The 15,220-nt window shown below is 51.7% G+C and overlaps 1 protein-coding gene and 1 long non-coding RNA gene across 4 annotated transcripts in view; one reads left to right on the top strand and one right to left on the bottom strand.

Moving 5' to 3' along the window:
* The window catches only part of CRYBA4 (crystallin beta A4), a 19,278-nt gene extending 11,637 nt beyond the window's left edge, over positions 1 to 7,641 (top strand). For all 3 annotated transcript variants that reach the window (XM_069557411.1, XM_069557412.1, XM_069557413.1), the window contains 5 exons: positions 1,941 to 1,991; positions 2,879 to 2,997; positions 4,175 to 4,316; positions 6,410 to 6,552; positions 7,309 to 7,641. In XM_069557411.1, coding sequence (XP_069413512.1) covers positions 1,953 to 1,991; positions 2,879 to 2,997; positions 4,175 to 4,316; positions 6,410 to 6,552; positions 7,309 to 7,456 — 591 coding nt within the window. In that variant the 5' untranslated portion in view covers positions 1,941 to 1,952 and the 3' untranslated portion in view covers positions 7,457 to 7,641. The remainder of the gene's footprint in view (positions 1 to 1,940; positions 1,992 to 2,878; positions 2,998 to 4,174; positions 4,317 to 6,409; positions 6,553 to 7,308) is intronic.
* LOC138422462 (uncharacterized) lies at positions 5,510 to 15,220 on the bottom strand. Its single transcript, XR_011249880.1, has 3 exons — positions 14,777 to 15,220; positions 12,318 to 12,417; positions 5,510 to 6,574 (listed from the first exon to the last, which is right to left on the bottom strand). It is a non-coding gene; the product is annotated as an uncharacterized lncRNA (long non-coding RNA).

The following is a 15,220-nucleotide window of genomic DNA, read 5'->3' on the forward strand; positions in this document are numbered from 1 at the left end:
CTGACTGCTGTGCGTAAAGCTGCAATACACGCAGAAGTGCAGCTGTGTCGATAGTAATTTTTTTTTAAATTAGCTGCAATGATGCCAGTGATGATGGAGACACGTGATGAACGTTAGGTTCCAGGAGCCGTTCCAGAACCGTGCTGCTGTTCGTGTGTAACTCACATTTACCCTCACAATACCGCATCTCTTAGGCTGAACCCAGTTTACCTGTATACCCATTTTACATATGAGGAAACTGAGGCTCGGAGAGACGGAGTAACAGGCTCAAGGTTACCCAGCCACCAAGAATGGGACGTAAACCTGGGCCGTCTGGCTACGGAGGCTGCATGCTTGGCCTTTCACCTTCCTGGCAACCTGATGTCAAAGCTGTGTCTTTGATCAAGCTGCATAGAGCCCACCCAGAGGGCACTAGCGTTGCCAGCTCCCAGCTCCCAGCTCCATGAGCTGATGTGGGCGTTCTCCAGCTCACCCGGAGGGGTCTGGTTTCCAGGCACGCTCTTCCCTGTGCCGCGACAGGACCCTCTTGGGCCAATTTCAGAGGGTGGGAGTTGGGGGAGACGTGTGGACGAAGCAAATTCTACGAACCCTGTATGTCCGGTGGTGCAGCACAGTTTGTAAGCATATTCAGGCCACCAGCGCCTTCCTTCTGCCCACGGAGCCAGTTGGACCCGTCTCTGGGCTTTGTGGGCCCCGGGAGCCCTGGCCCAGCCACCTGTCCTGCCTGCGTCCCTCTGCGCTCCTTCAGCCCCATTGGGTCACTAGCCCCAGATTCCCACCTCTGCACTCTTGCCTAGCAAAAGCATCTCACTCGCTACAAATCCTCCACACCCTTCAGAACCGAGTTTCAATGCCACCTCTGCCATGAAGCCCACCCTGATTGCCCCCACCAGAAGACGAAGGGAGCTGGGAGAGGGGAAAGGTATAGGCATTTGTGGAATGCCTGTGCCAGGCATGTGACATACTCTCATGCCATTTTATAGTTTATCCTTGCTCCATTTTACAAGAAGGAATAGGGGGGAGGACCTGCCCCAGGTCACATGGCTAGGAAGGCTGAGGTGTTTGGACTGTTGGTCCACCGCTGGATTAGGGTGGAGCTGATTAGAGGGGACTGTCTTCCTCTTGCCTTCTTCACGGGTGATGCCCGAGGGGGGCACCCTGGCCTCTCCCTCCCAGCCGAGGCCAATGGTGCTGACACCTCTCCATCGGATGCACAAGCAGGGCTGGCTTTTGTTCCCGTCACTCACTTGCTGAGTCAGGGCTCCGTCCCCCAGGGGCCCTCTCTCCTCCCTGCCTATAAGAGCCTGACCTCGGCCGTTCCCGGGTCTGGCATGTTCTCTGGGTCCATCTCGGTAAGTCCCCGGCTTGGAGAAGGGGTGGGATTCAAGCTCTGGGTGAGTCTCCTGGGAGACAGGGGAGCCCCTCGTCCCCAGTCCTGGGGGGATACCACTGAGTCATCCCGCATGCCATCCTCATCGAACCAGGCTCCAGACCTTGAGACCAGTACCTGCGACCGCCATCTGAAACCCAAATGATTCCTGTAATCCTGCGGCCTCACCTTCTGCTCTTAGAGCCTCCCTTCTGGGTCAGGCGCTGTCTTTGGAAGGCTCTCAAGCTGAGCACCTTGGCGCTTGCCAGGGGCGCAGCACCCACCCACCCGCAGCCACGGAAAATTCCCCCTACTGAGTAGATAAATCAGCACCAAGGGGGCTTAGAGGAACGGGACCCAGAATGGGTTCATTCTGAGACAGAGAGAGGATGGAAGAGAAGGAGATGGTACTGGAAAGTGGAGGAGGGGGACAGCCCAAAGCCGCACTTTGCCCTTCATCTGGGGCACTTCTGGACCCCACCTGGGTACCCATCTGCTCAAACCAGACTTCAGCTTCAAGGAGGGGAGCAGAGTCTGGGTGGAAGCTTCCTCACCTTCTTCTGTCGCCTAGGAAACGAGCGGCATGTCTCTGCAGTGCACCAAGTCGGCGGGACACTGGAAGGTAGGGGAGGCGCTGGGGGTGGGGGACGACGTCGGGAGGGAGAGGGCACAGGTCAAACCCAGGTCCTGCGGACCCCTGCCCCACCTTCACTGAGTTCCCACCTCACCCCTGGAGGGGGGCGGTAATGAGGGCCCATTTCACAGAGGATGTAGTCGAGGCTGTGAGAGGGAGAGGGTCTTGCCCAAGGTCACACACAGAGGTTCTTGACTTGAACTTGGGGCTTCCTGTCCCCAACTTTAACCGTCTTTCTGGCAGAAAACAACAGGTCTTCCCTCTAGCTCAGACGGTAAAGAGTCTGCCTGCAACTCAGGAGACCTGGGTCCGATCCCTGGGTTGGGAAGACTCCCTGGAGAAGGGAATGGGAACCCACTACAGTGTTCTTGCCTGGAGAATCCCATGGACGGAGGAGCCTGGCGGGCTACGGTCCATGGGGTCGCAAGAGCCGGACAGGACTGAGTGGCCAGCACCACTACCACCAGCAGAAAAGGCCAGCCGGTGATGATGCACAGTCTCTGGGCGCGATTCCTTTGGTTTCCTCTGTGTTAAAAGAGAAGAGGGAAAAAAAAAACAAACCCTAAAACCTCTGAATTTGTCATCAGCCTTTGAACACCAGGAGAGCTCACAGAAAAGTTCAGTTACAGGGGTTGTCTTGGGAAAATTGGACTGTTGGTCGCATTACCACGTGGCAACAGTAGGTGGCGCTCCCGGGGTCTCAGCTCTCACCCTCCCGTCCCTGGACCCTGAAGGCATCTGAGTTTGCCGGCCCTGCGTTACCTGGCCTGCCCCTCACTGAGTCCTGGGGTGCATCCCTAACCCCTCACCGTCCCCCATTCCCCCCGGCTGCCCAGCACTCTGATGTGGGTCCCTACCTTTTCTCTCCGGCATAGATCGTGGTGTGGGATGAGGAGGGCTTCCAGGGCCGGCGGCATGAGTTCACGGCTGAGTGCCCTAGCGTGCTGGAGCTTGGCTTCGAGACTGTTCGATCTTTGAAAGTGCTGAGTGGCGCGTGAGTCCAGGGGGATCAGAGTTGGGGTTGGGGAGACAGGAAGGTATCTAGAGAAGGGTGCTGGGACTTTTAGGTGTTCGAGGTCCTATCTTCCCAGGCTCTAACTGTACCGGTGTGCCTCCGTGGGTTTGAGATGCTGGGGAGCACGAAGGATGGCAGTGTAAGGTTGCGCAGGTTGTGCACTGCCCAAATGTAGCGGGGAGCGGGGCAGAGAGGTGGGGGGGGGGGGTCGGTGGTGCCATTCACCGAGTCTGCACATTGGATGAGGCAGCCCTGTGGGGGCAGACCTTCAAAATCCAGTGTTGGGTCTGAAGTGTCTCTGTTAGGTACAAATCAAAAGTCAATATCACTCACCAAAAGTGGAAGGTAACTAAAAATATAGTGAAAAATAATGCTAGTAATTTTTAGTTAAGCATTGCTGCCTGACTGAGGCTCTGAGCATGAGATATGTTTTGTTTAAAAAGAGAGAGAGAGGGGACTTCCCTGGTGGCCTAGTGGTAAAGAATCTGCCTGCCAATGCAGGTGATGTGAGTTCGATCCCTGGCTGGGGAAGATTCCACACGCTTTGAGGTAGCTAAGCCCACGGGCCACAGCTACTGAAACCCGTACCCTAGAGCCTGTGCTCCACAACAGGAGAAACCACTGCAATAAGGAGCCTGCACACCGCAGCTAGAGAAAAGCCTGCACACGGCAGGGAAGACTCAGCGCAGCCAAAAATAAAATAAATTTGAAAAACTTAAAAAGAGAGACGGAGATTAATGAGATGACCAAAGCTGAAGTCAGCACTTGGTCAAGTCTCATCTACATGGCCCAGGGGGACAGGCGCAAGGGTGGCAGGTGCCTGCCAGTCCCCTGCCTGCAGGATGCACGGTGGGGCAGCGGGCTTCTCCACATCGGCACTATGGATGTTTGGGGTCAGGCAATTCTGTGCTGGCGGCTGCCCAGTGCATGGGAGGATGTTTAGCAGCGTCCCCAGCCTCTACTCACAAATGCCAGTTGTAAATCTCTCTCCTCCGGACTCCCAGCAAGACAACTACAAATGCCTGCAGACATTTAAAATGCCTCCTTGGGTGTGTGTGTGGGGGGGGGCAAAGTCACCCCTATATGACAACCACTGGTCTGGAACTCAGGGTCGGAGGCCTCCTCACCCCTTGTACCCTCTACCCTCTGTTGGCAGGTGGGTGGGTTTTGAGCACGCCGGCTTCCAAGGGCAGCAGTATGTGCTGGAGCGGGGCGAGTACCCATCCTGGGACGCCTGGAGCGGCAACACGTCCTACCCCGCGGAGCGGCTCACCTCCTTCCGGCCGGTGGCCTGCGCTGTGAGTCCTGACATTGCCTGATCCCTGAGGGCGGGGGTGGGGGGCTGAGCCCCTCCAGTGGGGGCTTGGAAATTGGATGTCCAGAGTTCAGGTTCTCGTATCACTGCTTCAAGCTGTGGTGGTCCCTCCCCTCTCTGAGCCTCAGTTTCTTCATCTTAAACTGGGGCCATGGTACTTAAGTTCTGGGGGGGGGAAATGTACATGCGGACAGAGCCCAGCACAGACATTCTGCCCATTGCTGCTCTGGTTGGGATATGAACTCCTTCCTGCTGTGTGTCCTTTTCCTTTTTTCTGGCCGTGCTGTGCGGCTTTGGGGACCTTAGTGCCCTGACTGGGGACTGAACTGTGCCCCCTGTGTCGGGAGCATGTAACCCTAACCTCTGGACCACCGGAGATGTCCTTGCGTCCCTCTTTTCATGACTCAGGGGCACTGGGAGAGGCTGGTCACCAGAGATGGCAGGGCAATGGAAGAAATAGGGGTCCTATGTCTTATTCCTAATTCACGGTCAGTGTCCCTGATTTTATATTTTAGCTACTGTGTACAGAGTATGGGGGGAGGTGAGTATTATGACCCCCATTTTACAGACGAAAAAACTGAGGCTCAAAAAGGTGTATTTTTCTCCTTCAAAAAACAATTTTGATGAATTTTAAATAACTACAGCACATGTATTTGTCCCCTAAAGTTCAGGGAAAAACCCCATATGGCTGAATAAGAAAATAAAAGTCACTTATACCCACACTTCTGAGACAGAAGCCTACTGTTATCGGTACTTGAGATTCCCTTGGTTTCTGTGCTACCCACAGATGCTATCTGCAGCGATTGATGTCCATATCAATGTCTAGATCTGCGTATCAGCACCACCTAAGGCTATATATCTACATATGCATATCATTTGGTTGTACAAATTGAATCATAATGAACCTAAAGCTCGGAAACCAGCCTTACCCCCTCTGCAAATATATCCAGTCACCCTCCGGGTGATTAAATCTCACCTGTGACATTTTCCATGGTGCCTACCCAGTATACTGTCTCATGGCTGCTCACTTGTTCCACAGACAGCCCAGCCACTGTGCCCATATAGGGACCCACGCGGGCTCTCACAGAAGCGATCCCTGCCTTTACCTAGTTTACCAGTTCTGCAAAAGTGGATGTGGTTAATTTCATTTTATAGATGTGGAAACAGGCTCAGAAATGCTGTGGGACAGGTTTTTTTTTTCTTTTGTCTATTTAAACTTTTTATTTTGTATTGGGGTATAGCCAATTTAACAATGTTGCCATAGTTTCAGGTGAACAGGAAAGGGACTCAGCCACACATATACGTGTATCCATTCTCCCCTAAATGCCCCTCCCATCCAGGCTGCCACATGACATTGAGCCGAGTTCCATGTGCTATATAGTAGGACCTTGTTGGTTATCTATTTTGAATATAGCAGTGTGTACATGTTCATCCCAAACTCCCTAACTATCCCATCCCCCCATCTTTCCCCTCCGGCAACCATTAAGTTCGTTCTCTCCGTCTGTGAGTCTCTCTCTGTTTTGTAAGTTAAGCTCTTCTGCATCATTTCTTTTTCGATTCCACATGTAAGGAATGGCATACGATATTTCCTCCTTCCCTGTCTGACTTACTTCACTCAGTATGACAATCTCTAGGTCCATCCTGGTTGCTGCAAATGGCATCACTTCATTCTTTTCAATGGCTGAGTAATATTCCATTGTGTATATGTGGGGCATGTTTTTAAGCTCAGTCAGCTGGTGTGTGGAGAATCAGGATTTGAACCCAGATCTCCACACCCTGCTCTTAACCCTAGTGCAACACTCCAGCTTACCCCCTGATCCCCTGCTGTTGGGTGTCATATTGATTTTTTTTTGATTATTTTCTTTTTTTCTTTTATCACCAAGGCTTGTTGTCCTTGTTTATTCTGTGTAAATTTCAGGAAGGTTTTGCCTCTTATAAGGTTTCCAGTGCCTGTTGCCTTATTGTCCTTCCAGAGGGCTGGCGAGGAAGGCTGATTTTTGGAGACGAGAGCTGGGGTGCGGGGGCCTGCTAGGGCTTCCGACTGACACCCTGATGCTCTGACTCTCTTCCCTGCAGAACCACCGCGACTCGAGGCTGACCATCTTCGAGCAGGAGAACTTCCTGGGCAGGAAAGGAGAGCTGAGTGATGACTACCCCTCTCTACAGGCCATGGGCTGGGATGGCAATGAAGTGGGCTCCTTCCACGTCCACTCGGGGGCGTAAGTGGATCGAGGCTGTGCTCTGCAGGGACAGAGAGGAGGTTGAGAGGGCTGGGGGGACACCTCCTGAGGAGGATGGACCTCTTGGGAATCTCGAGTCCGCCTCCCTCTTACAGAAAGGGGAAGGGAAGCTCAGAGAAGACACCAGCCCTCGTCTAGTCCTGAACAATGTGAGGGTCAATGAAGAGGAAGACTCCTCCCTTCTTCCTCCTGCCATCCCCTCCCCCTCCTCCCTCTTCCTTCTCCCCTCCTCTTCCCTCCCCTCCCCTCCCCCCTTCCTCCCCCCTCCCCCCTCCCTTTCCTCATCAAATATTTATTGTGCCAGGCATTGTGCAGGCGCTAAATAACAATGAACCAGGGCACACAGGTGCTTGCTGTTGGCAGAGGAGCATGACTTTTTTTTTTTTTTACAAATAATCTGTTAATTACCTAATTACGCGAGTGCTACAAAGGTACGAGGGGGGACCGTGGCCTAATTTGGACGAGAAGTCAGACCGCCCCCGTTGCAGTGAAGATCGGGCTGAGACCTGGATGATAAATATTAACTCGACCAGGCAAAGAAGGGCCAGAAGGGTGTTGCTGGCAGACGGAAGCGCGTGATCTAGACGCCCGTGGCGGGCAGAGCAGGGCGCGTTCTGGGCAGGAGCGCGGGGTGGCTGGAGTGTGCTCACAGCCCCGGCTGCCCCCGTGTCTCTGCCTTGGTGGCCGTGCTGGTGCCTCTTGAAAGGTAATGGTCTGCCCCCTTCCCTTTTCCAGCTGGGTTTGCTCCCAGTTTCCTGGCTACCGAGGCTTTCAGTACGTGCTGGAGTGTGACCACCACTCAGGCGACTACAAGCACTTCCGGGAGTGGGGTTCTCACGCCCAGACCTTCCAGGTGCAGAGCATCCGAAGAATCCAGCAGTGAGCAGAGGGGTCGGCGCTGAGCAGGGCACGTGTGCTTGTCTGGAATGGAGGAGCCGCGGACGCTGCAGCTGCTCTCCCGTCTGCCCGCCCCGTAACCCGTATGCACCGTTAACCCTGTGAGCCAGTCCACGCACAGTCAGCACGAAAAACTAAAAGTAATACTAAAATAAAAGGCCTAGTGTCCGCGTGTGGTCTTCCATTTGGTGAATCCTTTCAGAGGATCAGCGTGTGGCTTTGCTGATTTTCTCTGTCGTCCGTGTTTCATTTCGCTGAGTTTTGCTCTTACCCTTCCTGTTGTTCATCTTCTATTATTTAGGGTTTACTTTATTCGTCTTGTGTCTAGCTTTTAAAGGTAGAGCCTCGAGTCATTAATTATGGCCCCTCCCCCCATATGGGTTTCCCTGGTGGCTCAGATGGTAAAGAATCTGCCTGCAACGCAGGAGCCACGGGTTGGCTCTCTGGGTGGGGAGGATGTCTGGAGGGCACGGCACCCCACTCCAGTATTCTTGCCTGGAGAATCCCATGGACAGAGGAGCCTGGCAGGCTACAGTCCATGGGGTCGAAAAGAGTCACACACACTGAAGCGACAGCATGCACCCGCGCACGCACGCCCATATAGTCACAGTTTAGAATTTCCCTGCAATCACTGCTGCTTCCCAGAAATTGTGATCTGATGTGTTTTCATTATCACTCACTTTGATATTTTCCAGTCTCCCTTATGAGTTCTTCTTTGATCCACAGGTTACTTAGGGATATCCTATCTGAATATTTGGGATTTCCTACATAATTTATTGTTATTGGTTTGTTAATTGTGATCAGAGAACATACTCAAGATTTCAATATTCTAATGAAACTTATTTCCTGGCTCAGATTATGGTCTATTTCTGATAGACGTGAAAATTTTAAGGTCTTACCGTTGTTCGGTGTAGTGTTCTATAAATGTGAACTAGGTCAGGTTGGTTCACAACTTTGGTAGGATTTTTTCTATATCCTTGCCAATTTTTAAAAAATTATTATTTTTTAATCAATCACTCAGAAAGGGCTGTTAATATCTCCTACAGAGATTTGGGCTTTACCTGCTTCTATCCTTAGTTTTGTTCATTTTTGCTTCCTGATTTTTTTTCCCTCAAGAACCTTGCTGCTGTTTTATGGAAAGTGAAAGGGAAAGTCACTCAGTTGTGTCTGATTCTTTGCGACCCATGGACTATACAGTCCATGGAATTCTTCAGGCCAGAATTCTGGAGTGGGTAGCGTATCCCTTCTCCAGTGGATCTTCCCAACCTGGGGATCAAACCTAGGTCTCCTGCACTGCAGGAGGGTTTTACTGGCTGAGTTACTAGGGAGGGTGCACATATAATTATTTTTAAATGTTTTACTTTATATTGGGATGTAGTTGATTAACAATGTTGTGATAGTTCTAGGTGGACAGTTCTAAGGATCTCAGTCACACGTACACATGTATCCGTTCTCCCCCAAACTCAGGTACACGTATGTTTATGATTCCTGTCTTCCCAATAAACTGTCCCAAGCATGTGTTTTTTTTTTAAAGCCATGCATGGAGGGAGCAAGTTCTCTCCCTTAAAGCTTCACACCTTCCTTTTTTTCTCTCCCCAGTTCTTTCTCACACATACTGCCCTGGAGTCACATTTAACACCTTCCACCTTCCCATTCCATTTGCAGCCTGAGCGGCCAGATCTGCACACACGTTCCTCGCCCCGCCCTGCCCTTACTGTCTCTCCTGGTTCTTTGTATATAGATTGTCTTAGCAATCGTAAGCCATCTGGCTGTTTTCCGGACTATCTTCCTCTGTCATAAGTAAGTCTGATAGAGTCAGGAAGGGGCGGGGTTCTGAACAGCCTGCTGGAAAAGATAACATTATCTGGCTCAGGAAGGGGAGGACAGTATTTGGGAACACTGGCACTTTTAGTCATTTTTTAACCCCTCTTTGTAGTATGCCGTTCATTCAAACAGCCACGTGCCTGGGACCTCCTGTGCACCCAGGCCCTGGCAAATGGTAAACAAGAGACACAAAACCTTTTCTCTCACGCAGTTGGGTGGGGAAGGCAGACAAGTCCACAGTGGGCTATAATCTCCTGTGACGGGTGCTGTGATGAGGAGGTTTGGGTGTGTAGGGCGGATAAGCAAGGACCTCAGTCAGATGATGGGAGAGGGCTGGGAGGCAGTCCTTCCCTGGAGTTTATCGCTGCTCTGACCTCTCCTCTAGACTCCATCCCTGAATATCAGCTCCTTCCTCCACACCTCCACGTGGATGTCTGACGTACGTCTCAAACAGAATCCATCCACAACTGAAGCTACACGTTTCCAGCTGTGTGGGCCCAAACCTTTGGAATAATCCCAAATCTCTCACACCCCGCAGTCCAATGCACTGGCAAATCGTGGTGTCTGCGCCTTCAGAATGTACTAGAACCCAAGCCCTTGTCACCGTCTCTGTTGCCCCTACATTGGTCCAAGCCGCTCTCTCTCCATCCCCGTCGGTCTCCCTGGTCCCACTTTGCCTCTGAACAACCTGTTCTTCAGGCTTCCCTGGTAGCTCAGTGGTCAAGAATCTGCCTGCAGTGCAGGAGAGCAGGTTCTATCCCTGGGTTGGAAAGACTCCCTGGAGATGGGAATGGCTACCTGCTCCGGTATTTTTGCCTGGGAAATTCCATGGACAGAGGAGCCTGGGGTTCACAAAGAGTTGGACGCAACTTAGTGGCTGCACAACAAATCTGCTCTGCACCCAGCAGCCAGAGTGGCCCCGTTGAAAACGTAAGGTGGGGGACTTCCCTGGCGGCCCGATGGTTAAGACTCCGTGCTCTCAGAGCAGGCAGCATGGGTTCAATCCCTGGTTGGGGAATTACAATCCCACAGGCTGCAAGTGTGGGTATATTTAAAAAAGAGTAAGTTTGACCTTTGCTCCCCTGCTAAAACCCTCCCACACTTCCCACCCTACCCCAAGATCAAAACAAACCAGTATTTCCTAGTCCGACACCGAGGCTGGCCATGGTCTGCCTCCCCTGTGCTGTCTATGACCTCATGTCCCTGTAGTGATGTGCTCCTTAAACATCCCAGGCGTATTCATTTGCTGCTGCTGCTGCTGCTGTTGCTGCTAAGTCGATTCAGTCGTGTCTGACTCTACACGACCCCATAGATAGATGGCAGTCCACCAGGCTCCCCCGTCCCTAGGATTCTCTAGGCAAGAACACTGGAGTGGGTTGCCATTTCCTTCTCCAATGCATGAAAGTTAAAAGTGAAAGTGAAGTTGCTCAGTCTTGTCTGACTCTTTGCTACCGCATGGACTGCAGCCTACCAGGCTCCTCTGTCCATGGGATTTTCCAGGCAAGAGTACTGTAGTGGGGTGCTTACATTTGCCAAAACCAGATAGCACAGACAGTGGCTTAAACAACAGAAATCTACTTTCTCATGGTTATGGAGGCTGGAAGTTGATGATTAAGGTGCCACCAGAGTTGGTTTCTGGGGAGGGCTCTCTCCTCGGCTTGCAGACGGCCACCTCCTCCCTGTGTCCTCATGTGGACTTTCCTCTGTGTGTGAACCCCTGGTACTTCTTCCTCTTCTTATAAGGACCCCAGTCTTCTTGGATGAGAGCCTCACCCTAACAGCCTGACTTAATGATCTCTCGGCACACCTTTTCTCCAAATATCTTTATATTCTGGGGTATTGGGGGTTGGACTTCAACTTGTGAATTTTGAGAGGAAACGTTTCAGTCCACGAGACCAGGTTTGTTCCCACCTGTGGGTTCGGTTTTTTAAAAGTTATTTGGTGGTGCCAGGTCTTAGTTGAGGCACGTGGGATGTAGTTCCCTGACCAGGGATGGAACCTGGGCCCCCTGTACTCCTGCTGACCCTTTCATTTAGAATCAGGTGTTCACAGACTTGGAAGGAACTTCTCTATCAAGTCCAGTGTTTCTAAAGCTTTTTTTCTTTATTGCCACCCCTCCAGCGTCTCTTCAGACATTGTTTTCCAAACTGCCTCCCCTTTTGCCAACAGAATCTTAATGCCACAGATGTTAATATAATGTGGATCCATGTCCATCATATATGTACATCTGTGCTTCACATAAAAAGAATAATGTTTGGGGTTTATTTTTGTTTCGTTTGCTCCTCAGGTGCCAATTTTCACTTCTTTGGGGGTACTATTGCCCCCATTCTACCCTACTAGTGCCCAGTCGTGTCTGACTGTTTGTGACCACCTGGAGTGCAGCCCACCAGACTCCTCTGTCCATGGAATTCTCCAGGCAAGAATACTGGCTGCTGCTGCTAAGTCGCTTCAGTCGTGTCCGACTCTGTGCGACCCCATAGACAGCAGCCCACCAGGCTCCCCCGTCCCTGGGATTCTCCAAGTAAGAACACTGGAGTGGGTTGCCATTTCCTTCTCCAATGCATGAAAGTGAAAAGTGAAAGGGAAGTTGCTCAGTCGTGTCCAACTCTTTGTGACCCCGTGGACTGCAGCCTACCAGGCTCCTCCGTCCATGGGATTTTCCAGGCAACAGCACTGGAGTGGGCTGCTATTTCTCTAGGGCATCTTCCCAACCTAGGGCTCGAACATGAGTCTCCTACATCGCAGGAGGATTCTTTAGCTGCTGAACCACTGGGGAAGCCCCATTTCCAATGTATAACAGAGTCACGTCTCTTTTTATTATTTAACTAAATTTATTTGTTTAATTTTTTTGGCTGTACCACGTGGCTTGTGGGATCCTAGTTCCAAGACCAGGGATGGAACCTGGGTCCTCACTAAGGATTTATCAATGGCTGTTTTACAGGTATTGTTACTTGGTTCCTTGAACAAAAATTATGTCCTGTAGCTTTGGGTACTGTTGGCGTCTACAGTGCAGGAATACTCACAGCTTGCCGGAGTGTAATGTGAATCCTGACTCTCTCAGTCCGTGGGGTTGCAAAGAGTCAGACAAGGATGAGTGGCTGAACAACGATAGCAGATGACTCTCTGGAAGGGAGAAGAGAGTGTTCGGGGTTTTTCAAAAGTACCTGACACACAACTGTTATCTTTTATTTTCCTTTTTGGTGGAGCATCTTGCCTCATGAATGACTTGAGGAATAAAGTGGTAAATGGGGCAGTTAAGTGTGATATAGTCATTCACAGCCTAGTATGAATTAGGTTGGAGTGTTCAGGTCCTGGCATTTGGCAGGACTTTAGGAAGGGCACTGCGGAGATGCTAAGCGTTGCTATGGGAGCAGGGATACTGTCCAGGACGTGGTGTCATGGTCAGTCCTAGGGAACGGGCATTAGGAAGACATAGGGATGAGGACAATTTAGAGAGGGGGCCTGAAGTCAGTCTGTGGATTCTGAGGTTTTGCTGAGGCCTTGGATGAGGGTTGGGTCTGGTCGCCATTTTCCACCTAGAAATGTCTCCACTCTGAGCCCCTAGAGAGCACTGGGTATAGGAAAGTTGTAACTCTAAAGCTGTACCTTCCACAAGGGGTGACTGTCTGACCCTGATAGTTCTGAACTGGTTTCACCCCTGGGAACAGAGGCCATCACAGCATGGACACGCATCCTGGGCTCCCAGCTTGTCACCTCAGTTTTCTTGTCTGTTAACTGGGGAAACACAATACCCACCCCTTTGCTTGTGAAAAGTTAAAGGACATATTATATATGCCTGTGCCCAGAACATACACAAGGCACTCGATAAGGTCTCAAGAAAACTTCGGGGAAGTTGTTGGTATCATTCTCAGTATGGTTATTAGTAATACTTTAACTTTCTCTGTCTTTTCACTCTGATAGTCCTCTGTCTTTACCCCAACCCCCTTACAACCTTCCTCATAACAATAACAATGATGATAAAATTGATGATATACATTCCCCTGGTTTCTTTCATCTGGGATATAATTTAAACCTCACAGTAACTCCTTGACATTATCATTATCCCCATAAAGCTCATCAAGAACTTGAGGCTCAGAGGTTCAGAGAGGTCAAGCTACTTGCCTGAGGTCACCCAGCCCTGAAGAGCATTGAGCTCACTGTGGGTTGTATAAAGCTTCCGGAGCGTTAAAGAGATACTAGGCACAGTGGGATTTGTAAACAGTAAATTGCTAGGTTCATACCCTCCTTTGAAAAAGTTAAGAAAGTTGCCCCTTACACTTTAGCATGAATAAATGGGGAACCTTCTCATCTATCCTAAGTAAGCTGTGGGTCCCTAGGGGTCAAAGCAGGCCATATTTGCTGAGTGAAAGAATGGGGAGAGCCTCACTGGAATCTGATGGCAACCCTATTAAAAGCCAGTCCCGGTCAGAGCCAGAGTGAGGCTAGCAACTGTAAAAAATGGAACCCCAGATGTGAGATGACGGCCGGAGTGACAGGCAATAAAGAGACAATTTGTCAGGGGTGATCATGGGAGGGGGGGAAAGGGAGCGTGAAATCATTTTTCCCATCTTGCCAGAAGACCAATTCTCCTAGGTTATAAAGGAAGGGGCACTTGAATTATTGATGCTGTTTGTTCAGAAGTGAGTGTTACGCACAGAACACCGGTCAGGCAGAACCCCACACGTGGTGCACGTGACCCAGCACAGCGTCTGGGACTAGGGGTCTCACGCCAACTTCCTTCTGGCCCAGAGAGGGAAAGGGCCTTGCCTAAGGCACCGCACTAAGCACCATCCACGAGGCTGCTCCGAAGCCTCCTGCCTACCTGTCTGGTCCTTTCTCTGGTTTACAGGGTCCTCACACTTAATGAATCACTTTCTCCTCCACCCCCCCACCCCCCCCCCCGCCCCCACCGCCCTGGGAGCACAGAGGCCCTGACAGAGATGATGGTGGGACAGGTCAGACAGAAAGTAAAGAAACCACCCGGGATGAAAGGAGGCGAGAAGTGGAAGACCTTACCCGTCCTGAGTGTGTTTATGAGAGGGAGGGGCGGAGGGCGAGTGAAGAAATAGGGGAGAGGAGGGCGAGTGAGACCTGGCGAGGGAGCTTTTCCCGGAATCCTGCCAGAAGCGGCTGCGTGGAGCGCCTATTCATCACTAACAAGGACCAGAGCAACGATGGCTCCAGTAACGGCGCTCATCACCGCAGCCCTTTGTTAAGAAACGGCACCTACTGAGGTCTGCTTCGAGCTGGTCACAGGGCCGGGCACTCAACCGCCGCCCCCTCGCGCCCCCCCTCCCCGGCCATCGCCCCCCGCTCACTAACGAGGGACTTGAGCCCAGAAGCCCCCACTCCACCCCGCGCGCCCCACTGGGGTGGGGAGCCAAGTCTGGCACAAGCCCCCACGATGGGCTGTGGCCCCCATCCCTACTTCCCACGGCTGTTTGCCCATCGCCTAACTACAAGACTGGTGGAGGGGAGATACCTCAGGGCGAGGAGGCTCTTTTCCTGCCTCACGCTCCTGAATCTTCTCTTGACACAAAAACGTGGCGGAGGCAGTCCTGCGGGTTGTGACCGGTTCCTCCTGGAGGTGACAGTCTGCCCTTTTCACCCCAGTTTCCCTTAAGAGCGTCGCCTGTCTCCCTCTCCGGGTCGAGTCCGCGGAGGACTCGCCTGATTGCAGAGGTGAGGAGAACAGCGGCGGGCCAGGTAACAGTCACCGTGATTGGTCCAAGGGATGGGCCTGTGATCCAGGGGGAGCCAATGAGAGGCCGCTCTGGAACTTTGGGACCATTTGGAAGGAGATGCTTTCTCCGCGCTAGGCTTGTGAACTGGCAGGTGTGAGATCGGGACTTGCCTTCGAAGGCAATATGAAAGAAAAACCAAGGCAGGGGAAGCCCTAGCGGCCAGAAATGAGCCCCACTATCCT

Source organism: Ovis canadensis, chromosome 17 (assembly GCF_042477335.2).
Source record: "Ovis canadensis isolate MfBH-ARS-UI-01 breed Bighorn chromosome 17, ARS-UI_OviCan_v2, whole genome shotgun sequence".
Taxonomy (NCBI): Eukaryota; Metazoa; Chordata; class Mammalia; order Artiodactyla; family Bovidae; genus Ovis; species Ovis canadensis.